A 21,274-nucleotide genomic window follows, 5' to 3' on the forward strand; every position below is an offset into this window, starting at 1 on the left:
GTGGGATTTGGAGGTGGTGGCTATGGCGGCGAGACCGGAGAAGGAGGTTAAGGATGGGGACGAGAAGGAGTTGGTGGTGAAGGTTAAGGGGTGGGAGGTCAAGTGGGCTAAGGAATAGGACGGTTGAGGTTGACCCAAAGTGGATGTCACTGTCAGTCACTTTTCGTTTGGCGAACAGAGACAGAAATATATGTGGGAGGTGGTTCCATTACGTAGTTCTTCAAGCGAGGAGAGGGCTTACTAGCTCTCTAACGCAGCTATGGAATTGAGTATTACCATTGTTTTTCCCTAGCTGTGTGTGTCATCATGATAAGAGTCATTACTATACATCATCACGAAGATGTCTTGGCTAGTCTGCTAATTAAAGCGACCGTTTCGCGAATATGAGTGAGCGAGTGATCCCTTGCTCGTACAGCTAACAAGTCTCTCCCATGTAAAAGCAAACTATACAAACCAGACGGCCTTGAGACACTGTTTGATCACCCAACCAGGGGATTTGTCCATGAGGTTGTGTATGCATTATCTGTCCGAGGGATAGGCAAAAAGAAAAAAAGAAGGATTGAGTTGCGAGCGCCGTATACGCATGTCGGAGAAAGAACAAGTTAATGCCTCCCCGATGTGGTATCAGTCTGAGTTGCGATTTTTGTCTGTTGTTATAAGCCAGTGTTGTTTGTGACACAAGGGAATGACCAAAGCATCCTCCCTCAAAGGTTGTCATTCAATATCGATCCCGAACTCCAGTCAGTTGAGAGGCCATGCGGGCAAAAATAAATGAAGGCAAAAATTATCGTTGGGTATCGTGAGATGGTGAAACAACGTGACTGGTGAAGTAAACCCGAAAACCTAATCGTACACCATGCGTAGGACCATCCTTCTAGATAGTCTTGGGCGTCCGCGTCGCATTGCTCGCGTCAATGACGTCGTCGAGGTGATTACACATGGCAATGAACAGGTCGAAGAAGAGTTTCCCACTACCATGTCCATACACGCTGCTGCTGCCGCACTTTTCCATTTCGGCCTGCATCGTGCCGCTGCGCTTGAAGGTCTTGCGGCAGCGGATGATGAGTGCCAGATAATGGGCGCGCAGGCGACTGTCGGAGTCGGGCGTGTGCGCGTAGCAATACTGCGCGCTACGAAGGATGGTGCCGACGTCGATACCAGTCTGCAGCCCTTGCTTCCGCAGCGCCAGCCTCTTAAGTTCCTCCAGCCCGTAACGCTCTGCGGCGCAGTAGACCACCGTGTCGCGGAGCAAGTATTGGTTCAGGCTGGAGAGAAACACGGTCGGCTCGATGGGGAACTGACCCGCGTAGCCACCTCCGAGTTGTGGTGAGTTGTTGCCTGTCGGGGGTGTAAGGGGCGCGGCCCGATTGGCGGGGATAGAAAGAGAGTCCTCGAGTTCCCAAGAGTCCTGCTGCTGGTTGTGTAGGAGACGGGGGTAGTAGTCGCCCTTGTAGAGGTATTCGAGGATGGCGCTGAAGACCTCTGGCTCTTCATCCTCGAGCAAAATCCTCTTGGATTGCGCAAGCATTCTTTCGAAGAGAGGAGCCTGGCACAGGATATCTTCATGCGCAGCAAACAATCGCCCTTCGCCGCCCACGGTGATGGTGATGATGGGGGAGGGGGTAATGGCGAGTGGCTTCTCGGCTGGCTTCGCTTGCGTCGACTGTGGCTGTGTGCGCGAAGAGTTTTCGCCCACGAGCGGCTGCTTGAGGTTCGATAGCTTCTGGAGATCCCGTTTCGATTTCTTCATAAGTCTTGCAGACTTGTCCACCCGATGTTGCGAATCTGTACTGGTTGATATCTGGGTAGGCTCCCTCTGAGAGTTGCCCGCATCGCGGGATCGGAACGAGCGCTTGAACATGGTGGTGGTCTTGGGAAAGATGAACCGGGAAATGGTAGCGGGGTTGACGGATATCCAGGAGGAAGCTTAGATCCAAGAGAGCGACGAAAGAGACGAAGAACCGGAGAATAGAAAAAAGAGGGAGAAAAGGAGGGAGGGAAGCACAAAAGAAGGATTGACAGGGCCCAGGCGGTGCTATCTCTACCGAATGAACCTCGAGACAACACCAGCAAACACTTTGCAGCCCTTTGGTTGTGTGTTGGGGGGACAGGGAGTAAGAACCAGGAAAAGAAGTGTGGTAAGGGAGGGGTGGGCGGGATACTTATACCGTTAACAGCCTTGCGGCCCATGTAAAGGCGTGATGCCGGATTGATGGGAAGCCAACAAAAAGCAGGGCGGGGACGGCGGTTGTACGTAGATACCCATCCTCCTGGGTTGAATTGGCAGGGGTTTTGTTGAACATCCGTCCAACAACAATTGGCAAACCCAGAACCGTCAGTATCGTGGTTCGTTGTCCAGAGACAGGGGCCATGTTCTGGAAATCGACTTGTCGTCCATTCACCGCGCTCAGACGACGTGTGGTTGGTTGTATTGACTGCATGTTGCAGCCTGCCTTGATGCATGCTGAGGGTGTGCACGATGGCGCTTCCGGTGATGGTTGCATGCTTCAACTTCCTCCTTTCCCTCTGCAATATGGCGTAGGTAGTTTGGTTCGCCTTGCGATGGATATGTGGGATAGTTCCAATGGTAAAGACGGATTGAACGAAATGAATGCTGAGCTGTCCATCGACGTCAACAGACGAGGCGGCCTCCGTCCAGTCTGCCCTGGCCTGAGCTTAAATGGTTCATCCAATGGCTGAAGAAGGGTCGAGTTTCGCCCAATCCGTCGTCGGCCCGTGGTATATACGTCGCCTGCTTCTGTTCTTCAAGATACATACACTTGGGGACCAGATGACAGCACATCTTCTCTTTGCGACTGTCAATTTGAAGACGTCAATCGATGTTGCTTTTGTTGGCATGGAAAACGCGCAGATATCGATCTCACCAATCTTCAGTCGGGCAAGGGGCCCGTCATCTCAACCCCGCACAGATCCACGGCCATGGGACGCTACAGTGGGGCCTTGTGAAACAAAGCTCCGCGGCTCCGCTACGGCTGCGTGGAAGCAGGGGGTCAGGGGGGTAGGTAGGTTTGGGAATTTTGGTGTCAGTCCCACAGCTAGGGGCCATTCCAACGCTTAGTTTTCAAGATTGTGATGCCTTCTATTTGGAAAGGGTGATGACTCGATCACGGGATAATCCTTCTCAACGTATGTGAAAATTTGATGCTCTTCTAGGCTATATACGTGGCTTTGAGGGGCAGTCGTCGAATAGGGGGGACAGCATCGCCGGCAAAGAGGAGCCTGTTCCAGTAGCTGTTAAAGTGATGATAAAACAAGGCTAAAAGAAAATAAGGGCGGCAGAATCATGTGAAGGCATGCCATTGCATGCAGACGTGTTCTATGGCAAGCCCCCTCTCATCAGAACACGAACCAACCTATCCATCTCACTCCTGGTCTCCCTGCTGCGAGCCATCTGGGGTGGCGTCCTGGCTTGGGCTGCCGTATTTCTCTGCCAGTTCTTCACGCAGGCTAATAAGGCCATACATAAAAGCAAAGACTATCGAAAGCGATTGCGGTCAGCACGATGCTATTGTCACCTAGCCGGAGAAGCAGATGAGACTTACATGCAGGTCCCAGAGCCACGAACAAGGCGCAGTATCCAAACATGAGTTCTCTGTACCTAACAATCTCAGGGTCCAGCCAGAAGTAAGGAGCACGGCCGATGAAGAGCTTCCCAAAGGCAGCCCAGCCAAGGTAGGCACACAGCAGGACTACCAAGCCAATGATGTGGGTGTGCACAGGCTATGAAACTTATTAGTCTTCCTGTCATGACATCAAGACCTGCTCCAGAAACTCGACAACTTACGATCTGGCGTTTGATGCTGTTCAGAAACATGATCTCAAAGAGAGCGAGGAGTGATGTATAACCCCATAGGTTAAGAACACAGAAAGGTTCAAACCATCCATGGCTAAAGAAATCACCGGCTAGTCTCGTTAGCGCAATTTTAAGGAGAATGTCGAGACTCAATGGGAACATACCCACGAGGCTCCCTGCATCATCGCCGCTGCCCCTTTGCCTTTCTTTGGGTAACTCGCCGTGACCCTTCGGCACTACAAAGGCCCAGAAGATGAAGGTGTTCATAAAGGCAAATACGTGGGACACTGTGTAATACAAACTGAAGTAAAGTCGGTTGCGCGAAGTGATTGTTTGTTCGGGCGGTGACATTTTGCGAAGCAGAGCCGACTCCCATGTGTTGTGCTCCTCATCGATATCGGGATAATAGAGGTGCGTGTAGCTCCAGCACTAAACCAAAAAGCCCGGAATTAGTACCAACAAGTCAAACTACCGGTGGAGAGACAGGGGGGCCATACAAAGGCGAGCAAGTGATAGAGCCACAACAGAATGAAGGCAATGGTCGAAAATTGGAAGGCAATGCGCCAAGGAGAGTCGCCGTCTTGCCGCTTGTAGAGTTTGTAGTCAAGAAGCATGGGTGCAAGAATGGTGAGGTAGATCAGAATCAGGCCCCTGAGGACAACAAGAGTGGTCTGGTTGATGAAGCCCCATGGCGCGTGGCATACACGAAGAAAGATTGGCTAAATATAAACTGTCAGTACGATCCAAGATGATGTGCGCAACGAATGGCCTTGCAACGTACATGGTCCTGGACAACTCCATTCGGTCGCGGAAGATCACGGCCCAGGAGGGAGCTTCGTTCCGTTGCCTCGTTGCCAGTCGACATGTTGATGAGCAAGAGAGAACTGGTCGTCAGAGGTGAAAATCGGGAGATATTGAGGAACAGGCGAGTGAAGAACGCCAGCCGCTTTCGATAAAAGACGATAGATCAAAAAAAGAAAACTATGATGACCAAGGCAAAGAATGGAATGCGTTCTCTGCCAGTTTCTTTGGCACTGTCTAGAATACTTCCTTCCATGAGTCAAAAGCAACCTAATGAACATGAAGGCAGCGACGTGCAGCCCGTCTGGCACAGCTCCATTACCGGACCTTGAATCAAAAAATGGAATATCATCCTACCTCTAGGTAGAAGCGGTCGAAACAGAAAGCACATTGTCAAAAAAAGAGGTAGAAAGAGCTAACCTTCGCTACAATAACGGAGAGAATCCGATCCAGATGGTCATGACCATTCGGTTGGGTGAAGTCTGGTTGTCCTTTTTCTTCCGAGGAAACGACGGACTACAGGGGAAAATATCGTATCGAGTTCTCAAACACCTAGCTGGACGAAAAAGTAGGAGCGATGGTCTTTTGGTCGGATTTCGGTCTTTTCCAATTCATAAAGAGCTTCCACTGGGAAGAATGACGATAGCACTGTGAAAAACATCCATTTAAAGGTCAATAATCTGAGCGTCATATTCTCCGAGTTTTTTTTATTCAAGGTATCTACCATGATGCATGGTTGAGAGAAAGGATATATTGTTGAGGTTGTTGCGGTTGAAGTTGAGGTTGAGGTTGTTGTGGTTGAAGTTGAGGTCGAGGTTGTTGCAATGATGAAGTGCAGGGCAGGCACCTTGATGTCTTGTGGGCCGTTCGAGATGGAACTGAGTGGGTCTCCTCTCTCTACATCCACCAATCAGAAGCAACCATTTTGCGGCTTTCTTGTCACCGTGTCCGCTCCCGCTGTGCCTGGCTCTGATGTCAATTGTCAACTACAACGGCGCCAGTACCTGTACAGCAAAAGTCAACAACACCGATCCGACCCATTCAGGGAAGCAGCCACTCCGAACTTTCGCAGGAACCTTGCGGCGCCGCGTCAATCCACACAACAACAGACATCGATCGCTTCTGCTCTTCCGCCGTCGCCATGTTGTCAGGCCTCGCAAACCCGCGGCAAGCTGCCGTCCAGCTTATGAACTTTGGCCTGATCCTGTCAACTGCATTCATGGTGTGTTCCTGTCCAGAGCTCCCTCCGCTATGTAACTTGCCTTTGCTTAGCTTCATCAATGGCGTGCTAACCAGCTTCCATGTCGCAGATGTGGAAAGGTATTTCGGTTATCACAGATTCCCCGTCCCCGATTGTCGTCGTCCTGTCCGGTAGCATGGAGCCGGCCTTTCAGCGCGGCGACCTCTTATTCTTGTGGAACCGCAATGTGTTGGCCGAAACCAGCGTTGGGGAGATTGTTGTGTACAATGTGAAGGGCAAGGATATCCCCATCGTGCACAGGATAGTCAGGAAATTTGGAAAGGGGTTCGTTTTCCATCTGCTACACCCCTTGCGCTGCCCCGGACATACAGCTGACCATAGGACTGCCTATTTCGAAGACCTGAAGCGAAACTGCTCACAAAGGGAGATAACAACGTCTCGGACGACACAGAGCTCTACGCAAGTGGACAGGATTACCTGGTTAGAAAAGACATTATCGGGTATGATGATTTGTTTTCGCTTGTACCAGGACGTTTCAATTATTCCGCTAACATCGTCTTAAACAGGAGCGTTTTTGCCTACATTCCTTTTGTCGGCTATGTCACCATTCTCTTATCCGAGCACCCATGGCTCAAGACTGTCATGCTCGGACTGATGGGTTTGGTGGTGGTTTTGCAGCGTGAATAGCCAAGTTTGATTATAGCATAATTCCCTTCTCGAACAACGATCGATGCTACCTTTGTTTTCTTGCTTATTATTTGGACTTGTGACTTTTACATGTACCTTTCACCATCTTTTACCGTTGAAAGTCCCAAGGCGAAGAAGATAAATGGAAAGAGGTGAGCTTACACCTTCTCAAAGTCAAATGGCTTATGATTCCATATTGACCCGCTACTTATGTACCTAGGTACCTACCTATCTCTTTATGGCCCGCTTTCCTATCATCGATTGCCATTCCATGCTAGACAGGAACTCTTTGTCTGTCGAGAGAGTTAGGGCCGGGAGCCAAGTGCCTGCCCTGAGCTGCCCGCCGTAGCGAAGGACCAACAATGCCGGCAATGAGCCGACCTTTAGGCAGCCACGCCGCCTGATTCGCCATCCAGACGCCAAGACGCCGCTAAACCCTTATGCGATAGGGTTGTAAAAGAGACCTTGAGGTTTGCAACTTCAAGGTACGCCAAAGTCAATGGGAGCCTGCGTCTAGCCCTTTGCACTGCAATCTAGAAAATCTCATTCCTCCCTTTTTCTTTCTTTGGCACGCCACCGCCGGTTTGTCGACTGTCGCTCGTTGTTTTCACGACTTCCTGTGCACTCTGCGCACACTCTCTCGTTCAATCATCAGACTTCCTGTCGCAACATCATCTGTGTCGTCGTCACGCCGTTCGCTCTTTTCGCGCTTAATCACCGGTCAACTGAATCACTACTAATATCTCGATAACGTTATCCCAAACTTGGTCAAACAAAGGAACAAAATGACCGCAGCCGGACCGTCCAGCAGCACGCATGTTGCACAGGAACGAACCGATAATGATGGAAGCACAGCCATGCAAGGAGCACCACTCCTGCCTCATTCAGTCACCAAGGACAAGAATGGTGCGGTTTTCCAGCAGCAACAGGCGCCAGTACCGTTTGGATATGGCACTGGCACATACCAACCTTTGCCTCTGCGGATTCCTGGTTCGGAAATTGCCTACAGCAAGAAATGGCACGTTGTGAAATTGGCTTTCCAAACCGCATCTCTTGTGTGCTCTGCCGTCATTTTTGGAATTGGCCTGGCACTGGGCGTCTATGGTGAGCAATCGGAGGATTACCGCTGGTGGGAAATAGACCCCGTTTTTGCCATTGATGCCTCGGCAGTATGTCCTACCCTTATTAACTATACTCATTCGACATCGTATCTTTGTACATGGCCATATGATAACTAATGCTCTCTAGGCTGGACTGGCAATTTTATGGACCGTGGCTGAGTTCCTAGTATTGTATGCCTCCAAAGGACGTCGAGGCATTCATCCCGGAGCTCATGTCGGTGTTCAACTGATCATTGTCCTTGTGGCTTCCTTGGGGGTCAGCATTGGTGGCGTCTTCGTCTACGAATTCACGAGAGACTACTACGATGAACCTGTTATACCCAACCTCCTAACAGGCCTCATGCGAACCCTGCTTGCGTTCTCTAGCATTCTTTGGATCATCCACTTCTTCCTCTTCGTTCGAGCCTGTGTTGAAACACACACCGTCAATGCGACAAACAAGTCCCGAAGAATCACCTATGTCCGAGTTCCAGTACCCGTACCAATGCAGATGGGTCAAATACCTCACAATATGGTAGCTGGACAACATTCGATTCCTGACCAGCAAAACATGATGTATGGCGGTTATTATGCACCTATTGCGCAACAACCTTCAACAGTCCCGCAGGGCTCTCAACAGCAACCTGCTGTGCCTCTGCAGGGCTACCAAGCGTCAACTTTATGAGACACTTGTCTACCTCTACGCCCCCACTTGACGACTTGAACTAAGGTTTAATACACCATTGTGTTCACGACGCGGCTGACGCTCCCAGGTGGTCTAGCCAATATTCAGTGAGCTGATAGACGGTTCTCAAAACTCAAGGAGACGCTTGAGTGAGGGTATATCTTACCTCTCATAATACGAATGACTTCCAATTTGATGAAATATTCATTGTTTGGAGACATTCGAGACGGCACAGTATCGCTCAAAGGACGCTGGGGCGCGTCGGATGGACATTGGAGTCCCTATTGAAACTGAAATATGTGGCCTACTATGGGTCACGAAGCATTTAGGGGATGAAATAATGTTTTACAACACGAATAAAATAATGTAGTAATGTTGCCTTTCACAACACACAACATGGGTCGTGTGCGGCCCTCAGCCTTCCGTGTCCAGGACTTTTCTAGGAGCTTGACTGTGCCCCTTTTGAGGAGCGTTGATGAGGCTATTGACACTTACAAGCTGTCTTAGGTGAGGAAGGAGTACTGGGGGTAAAGCAAAGGCTAGTTTGAAGAGGAAGGAGGCGGGATGACGGTTGGCACGTTCTGGACACAGAGATTTCGATGTGGGAGGAACGTACAATTGCAGCATTGGAGGACTGTCCAGGAGACTTGGGATACTGGTTCATCTGTTGCTCAGGCTCCGTCGTCGGGTACAGAACGTTGGAGTAGTATCTGAACTGATCGTGAATGATATGTTGGATGTGAGCAAGTGACTTGATGGGATGGGTCAGTATCCTTGATAGGATCTCCTTTTATGGATTCGTGCGAGAGGGGGGATAGAATGACTGAATGATGATGAACACTAAAGTAGAAAGCACGGGTAGTCCCTTTCCATTCTGGGGGCACAGCTGCCCAAACCCCCTCCCCACTGCTCCTGCTTTCTGTCAAGACTTATCTACCACCGCACCACTTCCCAAAGGCAAAACCATGACTTGGAAGGAACGATATGTGTCAACTGAAGGACTACCAAATTGAGCGCCTGCCTTGTTTTTCCGTCCTTAACACTGCGCGGCGGTGCGCCTTCGTGCAAAGAGTTTAACTTCGAACTACAAGTTTGAGAGTCACATTTCTCTTCCCTTTCCACTTCTTGCCCGGATTTCCGGGTTTCCAACTTTTAGTGGTCATTTTACGCCTTCTTGACAGCGCCTTCTATCCCAAATGGTCAAGCTGCAGCATCCGCAACGGATTCTTTCTGTATTCGCACACTGTCGAACCTTGGAACGCGATCACAGAAATCCCACTGAAATTGGCAGTCGGCGTGGCGGAAGGAAGAACCTACCAGTGTAAAGCATCCGAATTTTATCCCGCGCATAAACTTCGAGCCTTGCTAATAGAAGTCCCAAACTTTATGCAGCCACCCGACCATCCAACGGGCATCTCGATCTATGACGGGTCTCGACTACTTTCCGAGCCACTTGTTTGTTTCCAGAGCTGCAGTAGTAGTTCGTCAGCTCTTGTCTGGACGGCATTTTCCCCTGGGAGAAGCGTATCAACGATGCGTTTCAACCGCTGCATGCATCACAAGTCACAAGCCAGCCGCATTTACCACACACAATAGCATCCCTCCGGAGACATTGCACCGGAAAACGCAAGGGACACTCTTCCGTCCCGACCCCTCTCGACCACGGGCTCATCATTTTTGGAGCTGCCTTATCCAACATTGTTCTATAGTAACGAAGAGACAGGAAAGAAAGATGTCAAACATTTGGAGCATGGTAAGTACCGACAGTCATCCCATCAGACCACTTTATTGATTCACAAGCTAAATCTCAAAACAATCAAGAGCTACCGACGGCCACTCTTTAGCTTTACTAGTATGTGTTCATGCTGTGCTATGTGGCACTGACAAGTCTGCCATGTGTCTGTTGCTTCACTCGACATGTATCGCCGTTGTTAGCCTAATGTAGAAACGATCGGAGGACTAACGCAAGGTCAAGGTTTTAGGACTGTAGTGTCTTTATCTGATACTAAAAGAGAGACGACAACTGTATCAATTTGATTGTGCGAACTTATACCGACTCATATCAACATGGATGGAGACCTGATATCCAACACGCCTGGAGCTGAGAGAAAATTATTGAAAAGAACATAAAACTAGGTATCGATTTGTTTCCGCAAACACTTCGACTCTACAGACAACGTTGGATCTCGATGACATGACGCATAGCAGTCTACAACCGTGGTAGTTGGCACCGAAAACGAGCCAAAGTGGCTTTTCAACACATGCGGACTTTATTCCAGCCAATGTTCGTCCTTCCCTGATCTTCAGGGGCTGAAGATGTTGTGCCTGGTCCTCAATAGCCTTGAAGCTATATGATTTGCAACTAAGCATTTCCAGGCCAACTCACTACGCCACACTCGCCGATGTCCGCCACGGCCCTTACCGTATGGTGTGACTCTGAAGGCGAAATCGAATGACATGTCCCGAAGTCTTCATTCGGCAGGCCAATGACAGGTCAATGTTCAAGAACAAAGTAGCAAAAACCACGGAACAAACCACAGCCAGGTAGATTCGGAAGCAATGTAACTCCTCCACCGCGCACTAGGGCGGAGGGCACCGGTACCCGGGTGAATGGGAGACCCTTTTTTAGAATCCCGCATCTAAGTATGTAGCGCTAGGGCTAACGGGGAATTAGCAATGGAAGAGATTTTCGATGGCTTCGAGACGCACGATTGGATACAGAGACTTCGGGAACTCACGATCGATGAATATGCGGCTGCAAAGATAGGATCGTGTCTTAGGCTCATCGAGAACGACGAATGATCAAAGGATCATCGAAAGGACAACCTCAAACCCATCACCCATGTCGAACCGACCGCATACAGAAGACTCGAGCAGCCAACAGCGCGGAGCCGGGCATAGCCGCCCCCTGTCTACCGACATTCAGTTATTGAGACGGAAACCCACGCATACACTCTTTTCCGAATGGAATCCCCCGAATTTCCGAGATGGGCTATTCTCGTCCTGTTTCTGTTTGGGCACAATGGTACAGTGACTCTCCCATTCTTTACGGTAGCCTCGTCAGGTGTCCCAATCCTGAGATGGCGTCTCGTTCCGTCGGCAAACTTGTAACATAGTTGCCTCTAGTACCTCCAAATCAGAAAACGCGCTATCCTTGCAAACACCTCTGCAGAAAACCGGCAGTCAATATTATGGCCCCTTCTCGTTGTGAAACAGAACAGAGTTCTGGAGCTATAAGTATCAGAGAACATGATCGCCAGAGCCAGAGAGTGTCTTGCCTTGATCCTGGCATCTCTGGACTCCCATGTTTGAGGCAATAGCAAGATACTCATCCGCTAAACAATGCAACCTTTGGACAGTGATCGTCGACCTTTCTATGATGATATACAAGTAAGTATCAGTCGCACAGTTTCTTTGTTCGTGCTCCTTTCCCACGAGTTATACCCGAACACGGCCCTGTACCACGGGGGATCTGCTTGTCCATGTCTGTCCAAAGCTTATCGCCGAAGAAATGTGATAACCGTGGCTCAGAGTGGCATGTTTTCCGAAATCATGGCCTGATATTGCCGGGATACTCAGATATGATCTGCCATCGCGCCCAGAATCTACCCGCTGCTATTAAGCCAAGAATCGGACCACTGCCAGCAGTTCACACTTTAATTTCTGGTAACCTTTGAATTATCTCAACTGACAGTATGACAGCCATCGACCCATCCGAGCATACCATGCAATCACCCTCATGACCCGTACATCTCCGGCTATGCTTGTTTAGACTACCAACAACTTACTCATTCTGACTTCTCAACCCCCGCGGTTACTCTACAATTGCAAACAGACAACTACGCAGATTCAAGAACCAACTGTACGCCGATACAACACACCCCGTCCGGATCTCATGGCGTATATGCGGATCATCATATACCACACTGTCTCCGCTCAAGCAGCTTCTCGGATGGAACTAGATCCGTAGGGCTGACACTGTCCACCTCAGCACTCACTGTGTCCGGCTCGATACCGGTTACACCTCACTCAGCCTATCTGCTGGGCTCTCTTACCTCCCCTGTTACAGCTTTTTCAGCAGATGTCGTTACTGCCAGTTCATTCCCTTCTGATACATGGCCGACTTGCAACCAAACGTACACTGCATGGCCCCCCTACGTGGCCGACGAAATGCAGTACGAAAGCCCAACCACTGCGGGACTATCTTTGCAATCGCTACCCGACATATTGAAGCCTGTATTGGGTGGAGATTATAATGGGGAACACAAATACATCGATCAGAACATGACCACTACCTATACAAACGCTTTTTGGCGAAGCCAGGCAGCATTAACAGGGAAATTAGGTGCTGCGAAGAACAAGGAGAAGCTTAGAAAGAGACGGCGACACCGACTGGCACAGACAGAGGACGGACAATTGGTTAGCAGCAAGCTTGAAGACGCAGAATCAGCACATAGCCCGTCGTCAGCCGGCATGAAACTCTCAGCTGCTGTCAATCGAAGCTTGACGGCTAGCCGCCCGTCCTCGCTGTTATGGGTGCAGGAAGATGTTGCTGGAAGTTTGATGAACCCAAAAGGCAAAGAAAGGGGGCGAAAGGAAGACAACAAGAGCAACAAGAAAAGGAAGCAGCAACAACAGCAACAACAACAACCAGTTCAACAATCACACAAGGGGGTCAGCTTGGAAAAGATAACGAGTAGAAGAGCCTTGTATGTGGAGCAAGCATGGGAAGCCGGGACCTGTGACGGTGACACGGACATGGTGTTGGACCATGACAACAACAGCAACAGGAGCTATTCCGTCACTGGGCATGATTTGGACCTCGACACAGCACATACAGCGAGTCCCCGGCAGGAAATCGCCCGCGTCAAGCACAACAAGGTAGAACAAAAGTACCGTAACCGACTCAACGCCCACTTCGAAGCGCTTTTGGACGTCCTCCCTCCCTCGGTCGCCCTGTCCGGTGAGCAAGGGTTCGAAGCCGAAACCACAGAGCAGATACAGCCACTGAAAAGACTTACCGATATGGCTGAGCTGGACATTCCGGACAAGGAACGCCGAGTGAGCAAGTCTGAGGTCCTTGACCGCGCAAGGATGTACATTCAGACATTGGAGAACGAGCACAAGCGACTGGCGGCGGAGAGGAAGCAGTTGAGGAAGATCTGGGATGAGTATGGGAATGCGAATAGGGAAGGTCAATGATGCTGGGTTGCGAAGTGGTAAAAAGACAGTCGAAAAGAAAAAAAAAAAAAAGGAGGGGAAATCATGAGGCATTGTTTGCACCGGGGAAATACACGCATGGTAAGTCACGACACTAAAAGCGTTTGGAACACAATATATATGCTAGGATTATGTAAAATAGGGCAGAGGATTTGTCTGAACATATATTAAAATGAATAGGAAGACAGCATTGTCTGACGATAACCGACTTATAAACAAAAGGAAAAGAGTAAAAGGGAAGGAGGGCATGGCTAGTCCAGTGGTACACAACACATTAACCGACGGTCCTGCACCTTATGTGAGTTACAAGAAATACATCAATACTAGCCATATTAATGAAAACACTTTCCAAGTACTAAATATCCAGCTTCTGGATAAAAAAACGAGTGACTTGTTCTAGTTTGAATTTTTCCAAGACTTCTTGTAGTGTACGTAGGACATTGAAGCAGATCAGAATAAAACGAACTTCAACCTACACGCCTCAGCTTGCGAGACTCACGACCAAGTAAGTATACGTATCTCCCGCTATTTCAATTCCAGCTTTGGACCTCTGACATTTGCACCCGGACCGAGGGACTGCCCTCCAATGCCCCGATTCCATATGCGCACACAAAGACGAATCAAAACGATCCAGTGGTCAATCAGAATGAGTGTCGAGTGTCATGCACACCATTTGTTCGGTACCTTACGGATGTGGGGGACCGGGATCGGGATCGGTCCAAGGTGCCTGTTCGGTTCAGCTACCTATTGATTGGACACTGAGAGAATTGGGTTCTTGTTCCTGGAAATGTTTAATGTGACGACAGATCCAGTCAACGAACGCATGGAGCGGGTCCGATTTGAGCAAGGTATATACGTCTAGTCCTTTGAGTAGATGTCATGCTTGAGATGTATTGATGTCGCACTACATAACTTGGCCCCAGAAGTATCTTATTTATCTTCTCGCGATTGATATGCACTTCACGTCCATCGATCAACCAAACCCTGAAGCCATCATTATTCGTGTTTTTCATCTCTAAGCAGTCGCCTATCAAATCCATATCCAAAAAGCACCAGATCCAAGATGACTCCTAAGCCAAGTAACTCAAGCAATGACAATGAGGTTGAAGGAAACAGGAAAGGCCAAAGAAGGCCGTGGCCGTGAAACTAAGGAGAGAGGGAGGTAATGAGCCCCCTTACTCCTCATCATCACCACCAGCAGCAGCCTTGGCGGCATCAGCCTCCTCCTCGTCGTCATCCTCGTCCACGGCCTTGGAGGCTGAACGCTGAGCCTTCTTGGGGCTGCCCTCTTCGGCCTCGGCCTCAGCATCATCATCTTCTTCCTCTTCTTCGGGAATCTCCTCCTCGTCCTCATCCTCTTCGTCACCCTCCTCCTCCTCCTCCTCGTCTTGTTCCTCTTCCTCCTCGTCTTCGGCAGCTGCCGTCTTTAGCTTCTTCTTGGGAGGGGCTTTGTCTGGAAGGTCAGTTTTGTCAGTTATATTTGTCCAAGACTAGCTAACAGGGGCAAAGTGGGCAGGGCTGCAGTGGCTTACCTGTGGTCTCCTCTTCCTCTTCCTCTTCATCTTCGCCTCCTTCCTCGCCGTCGTATTCCTCATCTTCTTCGTCGTCATCAACATCCTCTTCCTCATCGCCAGTGGAGACATACCTGAGGGAGGCCAATCGTTAGCTATCTAAGCTTGGATGAAAGGCATATTCATATGCATGTTTTTTGCCTGTCTTTGTTTACCCACTGAAAGTGATGGCGCCGCCTCTTGAAGTATCGGGTGATCGCAATCCACACCAATATACGATTGGCGATTCAACTAGCAACACAAAAAAGCATTGGCGCCGCAATGCGCAAAGGCAGCAAAGCTCCGTCACCAACGCGTGTTCTTGTTGCCGAGGCACATCGCAAAACGATCACGAAGAAACAAGGAACAGATGAAGCTCGAGGTAAAAACAGCGGGTAGTACTTACTCCTCTTCCTCCTCGCCGTCAGAATCTTCAGGGAGGGAAACGAGCTCTTCGGGCTCCTCTTCAGGCTTTCTCTTGCGGGTGGCAGACATTGTGAAACTTGTTGAATTAAGTAGGTAACGCGATATCGGAGAGACTCGCAAAATCGCGACCGAGGCGGTAAAAACGCGTGTGAAAAGTAGCGGAAATGGAGAAAAGAGAGAAGAAAGAGGAAAGACGGAGGGAGGGAGAGAGAAAAAAGATCTGGGGGAAAGAAGGCTGGGGGTGGTGGGTGGTGGTGGGCGGCAAAGCAAAAAGCGTCCGAAGAGAGAGAGAGAGAGAGAAGTGGAAGTGTAAAGAGCCTAGGGTAAGCAGAGACACCCACCCAGTTGGGGGAACTCTGACTGGGGAACTGGGGGAAGCTCCAAGCCTCCAACTACACTAACACCGGCCGCGGCCAGCCCACGAGAGCTACGTACTGTACCTTATTACGTACCCTGGTAGCCAACTGGTCTCTGAACCTGGGGATTATGGCTTAGCAAGTACCTACCTTTTAGCTACGCTACTATGACGGTACTTCTGCCCAGTAGTGTTACATGCAAAGTACAGGCAGCGCTAGAGACAGCGGGAAGAAGGGAAAAGGGGAACGCGTGCGGAGAACCTCGAAAGCTTTTTTTTTTGGGCGACAACGAGAGAGGATGCTGCTGGCAGTTGCGAGAACAAGAGAAGGTGAGACTTGGTGAGACTCTTGAGAGGGCGGATACTGTAGGCAAGGGAAGGAGAGTTTTGAGCTTCCACTTTTTTCCCGGTTTACTGGAGACGGACCTTTTACTAGGAACCAGATTTCCACGTACACCTCGCTGCCAGCTTTGTGGTTGAAGTCAAAGGCTCTTCTTTCCCAGCTGAGGAATTGAGGCCCCATAATACCCCAGCATCAACAACAACATCACCAACGACGGAGTAAAAAGTTGATGGCGGACCATCGTAGTATGTAATATCAGATAACCTCAAAAAGAGAGGAGCGGTGATCCGAAAAAATTGTTGGAAGGGAGAAGCTCTATTGTCCCGCCATCACCTCGAGGTAGTCTGGCGGTAGAACGCCCCGGTTGATAGGCGGTGCTGGACGCTTCCATAGTGTACAATGAAGAAACGAAAAGACGGGGGTTGCTCCGCCTGCGTGAGGTGGTGGGGGAGGGGGACGGGGCGCTGCACGCGTTGCAGGAAGCTGCATGCAGTCTCGCAGCGCCAAGAGGGGGAGCTGCTCGAGCCGACGCTCTGACCTTTCTCTGGCTTGTGCATCACCAGCAGCACGTCCTGCGCAGCTTTGGATGTGGGTCGACATTACCAAATCTGACCTTCCGAGTGGTTGAAAGAATACAAAGAAGAGGGCGCTTGGATCAAGGCCCACTTGGCTGTTGATCGTGACGTTACTGCACGTGTTGGGAAGGCACGTTCGCGGCAAGCTTCCACTTCTCAGCTAGATTTTGCATGTCGATTGTTGGTTGGGATCTGTCCCTTGGTTCGTTCCAGTTTCGAGTTGGTCTCGTTGGATTTGGCTGGTCCGTGTCTTCGAATTCCGTTCCTCTGGATCCGATGCTCATTGTACACTACCAGTTATCACTCTGCCAGACTTCACAATGTCAGCGCCATGTTCTCAAGTGATGTGCGCAATCCGGACGACGTGTAGTGTACATAGTGTAATGTCAATGCATGACACTAGTGTAGTCCACCGAGGACGTCATCGATTCGATCGCGCAATCACGTGAAATTGGAGGGTTGTCACTGGCTTTGTGTGAAAAGTTCGATGCGAGCGACTCCAGTGACTGCCAGTTGCAATCTCATATGAGACTGGCGACATGAATCTCTCTGGCCGTGTCCCCGGATGAGCGTTGAAATGACAACCATAAACCGCGAACTGGTATCAGAACCTATCCCCCTCATTCCATCCTGCCAGTTCCGCCTAATCTGTATATCACCCACGGAGGCACCACTGACGGCGGTCGTCTGATCGCGAGCACAGCAAGAATGCGAATTGCGCTTATGAGCTGGGTCAAGCCTTCGCAAATGACGTACTGGTATGCTGTATCAGCAACCGGCTACCGGGTAACTGGTTCCATACCAACTGGTGATCCAGATCATGCATCTGGGTTTTGGACGCGCTGACCGGTCCACAGCATGACCACCACAAGAATTTGTCGGTCTGAGTTGGGGTAGTTCACACTCGCCGACAATCAATAATCGGCCTCCAAAGTTTGCACTATGGCATTCTGGCCTTGTCCTCGAGGCAACGCATCGAATCCATGGCGCTCCATTGCAGTCATGAAACAGTCACTGAAGGACTGTCCGGCCCAACGATCCAGAACTGAGTGTTGAATGTTATCCAGTAATCTAGGCAATCGACGTCGTGCGGCCCATTGTCCCACGGGTAACGAACACGTCGTACAAGTCCCATTATCGACGCTGGTCCGTTTACGGTTTGTTCGCCTTCGGCGCCGTCGTGGGTCTCTCGTTTGCCTGTCACCCATACGTGCAAACCCTGGGGTACATGGCCGCTAGCCAGCTGGTGTCAACTTCCGTGGAGAGGAAAGCCATGCTGTGAGATTGGCGATACATCGGGTGCCGTGATCTTATATCTGTTTGCTTGCGCCTGGCGTTCATAACAAAGGGAATGACAAACCGGGTGCAGGCCAGACTCGGCCCCGTTTGCAGACGCCACACCCCTGGACTGCTACCCATTAGCAATGTTGACTGGTGATGTTCATCCAGGATGTCAAACGAGGCGTCATCGCTTTGAATAATTTCCACGCCGGGGGGGAACCATGAGCTACATTGCAAGATTGGGACATGTGACTTCGTATCGAATCCGGCGTCGAGGACAAGTCTTTACGCACTTTTTTTGTAAAGGAGAGGCCGATAGGTATCGAGTCGACATTGTTAGATATAACACATCGACGCCTCTTAAACATATAATCCGAAAAAGTTCTAGGCTGACTATACAGGCACATTAGTAAACGGACTCGCCGGGCGGGCTGCCTGAAAGCCAGTTCCCACCTCCGGCCGTAACGGTGGAATTGCTAATTTGGAAAATGGCTAGGTTGTCAGGCTGCCGATGCGAGGTCGCAGGCCAAGAGATTTTGGAATTTCGAGAAAACAAGAGAAGAAGTGGAGCGCTAGGAATTTGATCCAATTTCAGGACCATCATGGCTGCCCGGTCCCACATAATCCATTGAAGGTCTTTTCTCTGTCTCTCTCTGACGAGCTCTTCCTGTTTTAGTTACGTGGCAACTGGACGCCGACCGAGTAGCAGCTCTGTTGCTCTGTGGTCAGTTCATGAAAGGGGTCTTTGTTGCTCGCTGGTAAACTGGAGCATCTAGTACCTACTCGACTTTCGACGCTCTCAAGCGTCTTGCCTCTCGGAGCTGAAAACAAAGAAACCAAGCCCAGGATCGCGGATCAGATCCCAAGTGGTCCGAAGCCGCAGGTTCGCTTCAAAAAGCAACGGTACACTAGGGGGGACTTCAAGATCGAGGCAATGGGCAATGACCACCAATGGCAATGTCGAGAATGCTTCTCACCACTCCACCGCCCCGCTATCTAGGAGTGATTCAGAGTCAAGCTTGCCGATCATCCCTCGCTCATTCGACGTTTCGTTGTTCCGCCGGTGCCCCGACCAAGCCACGCCCGGACCCCTTACTACATACGATGGAGGTTACATAGCTCAGTTAGGAATTGTGCTTGCGTAGAGGTTGTATCATACATAGCCTGTGACAATGCCTCGAGCGGACCAGGACAACTTCAGGTCCGTTTGTGTATGTACGTGCATTAATAATAGTTTGCGGCGCTGTCGAGGCAGTATACAAACTGACAAGAGCCATAATGAGCTTTGTCTGGGTGGCTTGTAGTCGGCCAAGATGAAAGACAACCTCGTCCGAACGGAATCCGCTTTTAGCAGCAAAGGGGATTCACGCTCATTCATGCGACTTTTGTCATCCCACTTCGGCGAGTGTAGTGTAGACAGAATTTTATCCAAAAGCAATGCCGACTTTCACCCAAGCCTTTGCCGATATCCCTCGCATACCAATAAGCCTTGTGAGTCGTTGCTTTCAGACAGCCTTAAGGGCAAAAAAAAAAAAAAAAAGAAAGAAGAGGCTACTACCAAGCTGTGCGCGCGGGGTAGGTATCGGATGTGAAGTGGTCTCCCATATCAACCCCCGGCCGCTGCAGGCGTCGTAGCCCGGTGACGAAAAAGAACGGAACGCACTTTTGTGTGATGGTGCCAACGGCCGGGCGGCTACGGTCCGTTCTTTCCAGTTCCCCACTGCAGTGAGCCGGGCTATAGACAGACTACCCCCTTCCCCTATATCTAGACTACTTAACCGCATGGGGTAAGAGTACAGGGCAGGGGAGCTGGCACGTCAAATATTTTGTGTGCCCCGGGTGTGCAGGGGTCCCTGTCATTAAAATCAGCGAGAATCCCCGTAAAAAAGTAGGGTTTCTTATACAGACTAACCCTCGTATGCCTATACGTGCCAAAGCTGTTAACGCATACCGCTAAGGTATACCTAACCGTACCCTATATTACTAGATTTGTGTGTAGTGTAGAGAAGAGTGTAGAGAGGAGAGGAGTATTTATTTTTTATAGTCTATTTTAGAGCTCTCTAATTTATATGATTTTATAATTTACTCTATATATGTGTATATAATTACATATTCTACTACTTTGGCTTTAATACTAGCGGCTGCCTAGATGGTAGTAATAAGGGTATATAAATAATTTCGCAAGGGATACTAGTTAGTAAATTAGTACTAAAAATATAGGGAGCCTCTATTACTAATACTACTAGGCTACTATAACTTCTAACAATATATCCCTCTTCCTAGTAAGAAGGTAAATACTTATTAGCCTTTAAACCCTTTTATACTTTAATAAAGCTCGTCTTTTAATTGGTTGTAAGAAGGGGTTAATATTGAATTATATAGCTTATCTAACTTACTTAACTATTAATACTAGGAGTAGAATTAGATTAAGTAGTTTATAAGGGAATAAATTTAGTAAATTGGAGAGGTAAGTCTATTACCTTCATTTTAACTTTCTTTATTTGCTTAACAATATTTAAATCTTTAATATATTTTTTAGGGTCAATTATAGCCTACTTTTATTAGTAAATTGACTCTTAAAATAATATAGTAAAAAGGAATAAGAAATTACTAAATCCGTAGGTAAGTACTAATATTAATCAATTTCCTCTAGAACGAATAATCTACATTCTATAACCCCCTTTATACTAAAATTATTATGCGTTAAGTCTATACGTACCGCCAGTATATAATAATAGGGTAATCCGAACTACTAAAAGTAACTATACGTATAGAAGGTAGCTTAAACATTACTTATAATATATATTTTAACCTAGTTATACTAGTTTTAAATAAGGGTAAGCGCCTTTTACAAAACCTTTTCTATAATAGTTATTAATAGAAGGTTACGTTTGTAACTATCCCATAAAGTGAAGCTTTTACGGGCGATCTTATTATTATAATCCTTTTACTTCTTTTTAATAAGTATATATATTTTATTAAATATATTATAGAGTAAAGTATACGGGTTATTAAATACATATTTAAACTCTACGTACAATAATTTAAACTAATTGTATTACGAATTTAAGGTAAGTACACGGGCTAACCAGACTATCGGTAGTATAAGCAACCTAGAAAGGCTAGCTCGTATAATTACGGGCTAGGGTAGGGTTAAGAAAGGCGTCGGAGATAGGGCTTACGCTAGTAAGCTAGTTCCGGGTTTACGCTGGTAAGCCAATTCCGGACTTACGCTA

At 48.9% G+C, this 21,274-nt stretch overlaps 7 protein-coding genes across 7 annotated transcripts; 4 read left to right on the forward strand and 3 right to left on the reverse strand.

Annotated features, from left to right (window-relative positions):
• Nucleotides 1–2,099, reverse strand: NEUTE1DRAFT_116459 (uncharacterized protein; the record flags this gene model as incomplete). The annotated part of the gene is made up of 1 exon (XM_009851219.1): nt 1–2,099. The coding sequence occupies one exon, from the start codon at nt 1,859–1,861 to the stop codon at nt 875–877; it is 987 nt and encodes a 328-aa protein (XP_009849521.1).
• A 1,284-nt stretch (nt 2,100–3,383) lies between these two features.
• NEUTE1DRAFT_40570 (uncharacterized protein) lies at nt 3,384–4,679 on the reverse strand (the record flags this gene model as incomplete). Its single annotated transcript, XM_009850557.1, has 6 exons — nt 3,384–3,496; nt 3,564–3,741; nt 3,806–3,821; nt 3,900–4,243; nt 4,312–4,533; nt 4,596–4,679. 6 exons carry the CDS (start codon nt 4,677–4,679, stop codon nt 3,384–3,386), a joined length of 957 nt encoding a protein of 318 aa, XP_009848859.1.
• A 978-nt stretch (nt 4,680–5,657) lies between these two features.
• Nucleotides 5,658–6,565, forward strand: NEUTE1DRAFT_145320 (microsomal signal peptidase 18 kDa subunit; the record flags this gene model as incomplete). The annotated part of the gene is made up of 4 exons (XM_009851220.1): nt 5,658–5,837; nt 5,926–6,140; nt 6,215–6,316; nt 6,383–6,565. The coding sequence occupies 4 exons, from the start codon at nt 5,757–5,759 to the stop codon at nt 6,501–6,503; spliced, it is 519 nt and encodes a 172-aa protein (XP_009849522.1).
• A 723-nt stretch (nt 6,566–7,288) lies between these two features.
• On the forward strand, nt 7,289–8,677 carry NEUTE1DRAFT_121112 (uncharacterized protein; the record flags this gene model as incomplete). Its single annotated transcript, XM_009851221.1, has 2 exons — nt 7,289–7,672; nt 7,752–8,677. The coding sequence occupies 2 exons, from the start codon at nt 7,289–7,291 to the stop codon at nt 8,286–8,288; spliced, it is 921 nt and encodes a 306-aa protein (XP_009849523.1).
• Nucleotides 8,678–11,630: 2,953 nt separating this feature from the next.
• NEUTE1DRAFT_128707 (uncharacterized protein) lies at nt 11,631–13,490 on the forward strand (the record flags this gene model as incomplete). The annotated part of the gene is made up of 2 exons (XM_009851222.1): nt 11,631–11,678; nt 11,991–13,490. The coding sequence occupies 2 exons, from the start codon at nt 11,631–11,633 to the stop codon at nt 13,488–13,490; spliced, it is 1,548 nt and encodes a 515-aa protein (XP_009849524.1).
• A 974-nt stretch (nt 13,491–14,464) lies between these two features.
• NEUTE1DRAFT_121114 (uncharacterized protein) lies at nt 14,465–15,708 on the reverse strand (the record flags this gene model as incomplete). The annotated part of the gene is made up of 3 exons (XM_009851223.1): nt 14,465–14,961; nt 15,041–15,153; nt 15,465–15,708. 3 exons carry the CDS (start codon nt 15,551–15,553, stop codon nt 14,684–14,686), a joined length of 480 nt encoding a protein of 159 aa, XP_009849525.1.
• Nucleotides 15,709–17,334: 1,626 nt separating this feature from the next.
• Nucleotides 17,335–18,039, forward strand: NEUTE1DRAFT_99452 (uncharacterized protein; the record flags this gene model as incomplete). Its single annotated transcript, XM_009851224.1, has 2 exons — nt 17,335–17,439; nt 17,833–18,039. 2 exons carry the CDS (start codon nt 17,335–17,337, stop codon nt 18,037–18,039), a joined length of 312 nt encoding a protein of 103 aa, XP_009849526.1.
• Nucleotides 18,040–21,274: the final 3,235 nt, after the last annotated feature.

This window comes from Neurospora tetrasperma (assembly GCF_000213175.1).
Source record: "Neurospora tetrasperma FGSC 2508 unplaced genomic scaffold NEUTE1scaffold_2, whole genome shotgun sequence".
Taxonomy (NCBI): Eukaryota; Fungi; Ascomycota; class Sordariomycetes; order Sordariales; family Sordariaceae; genus Neurospora; species Neurospora tetrasperma.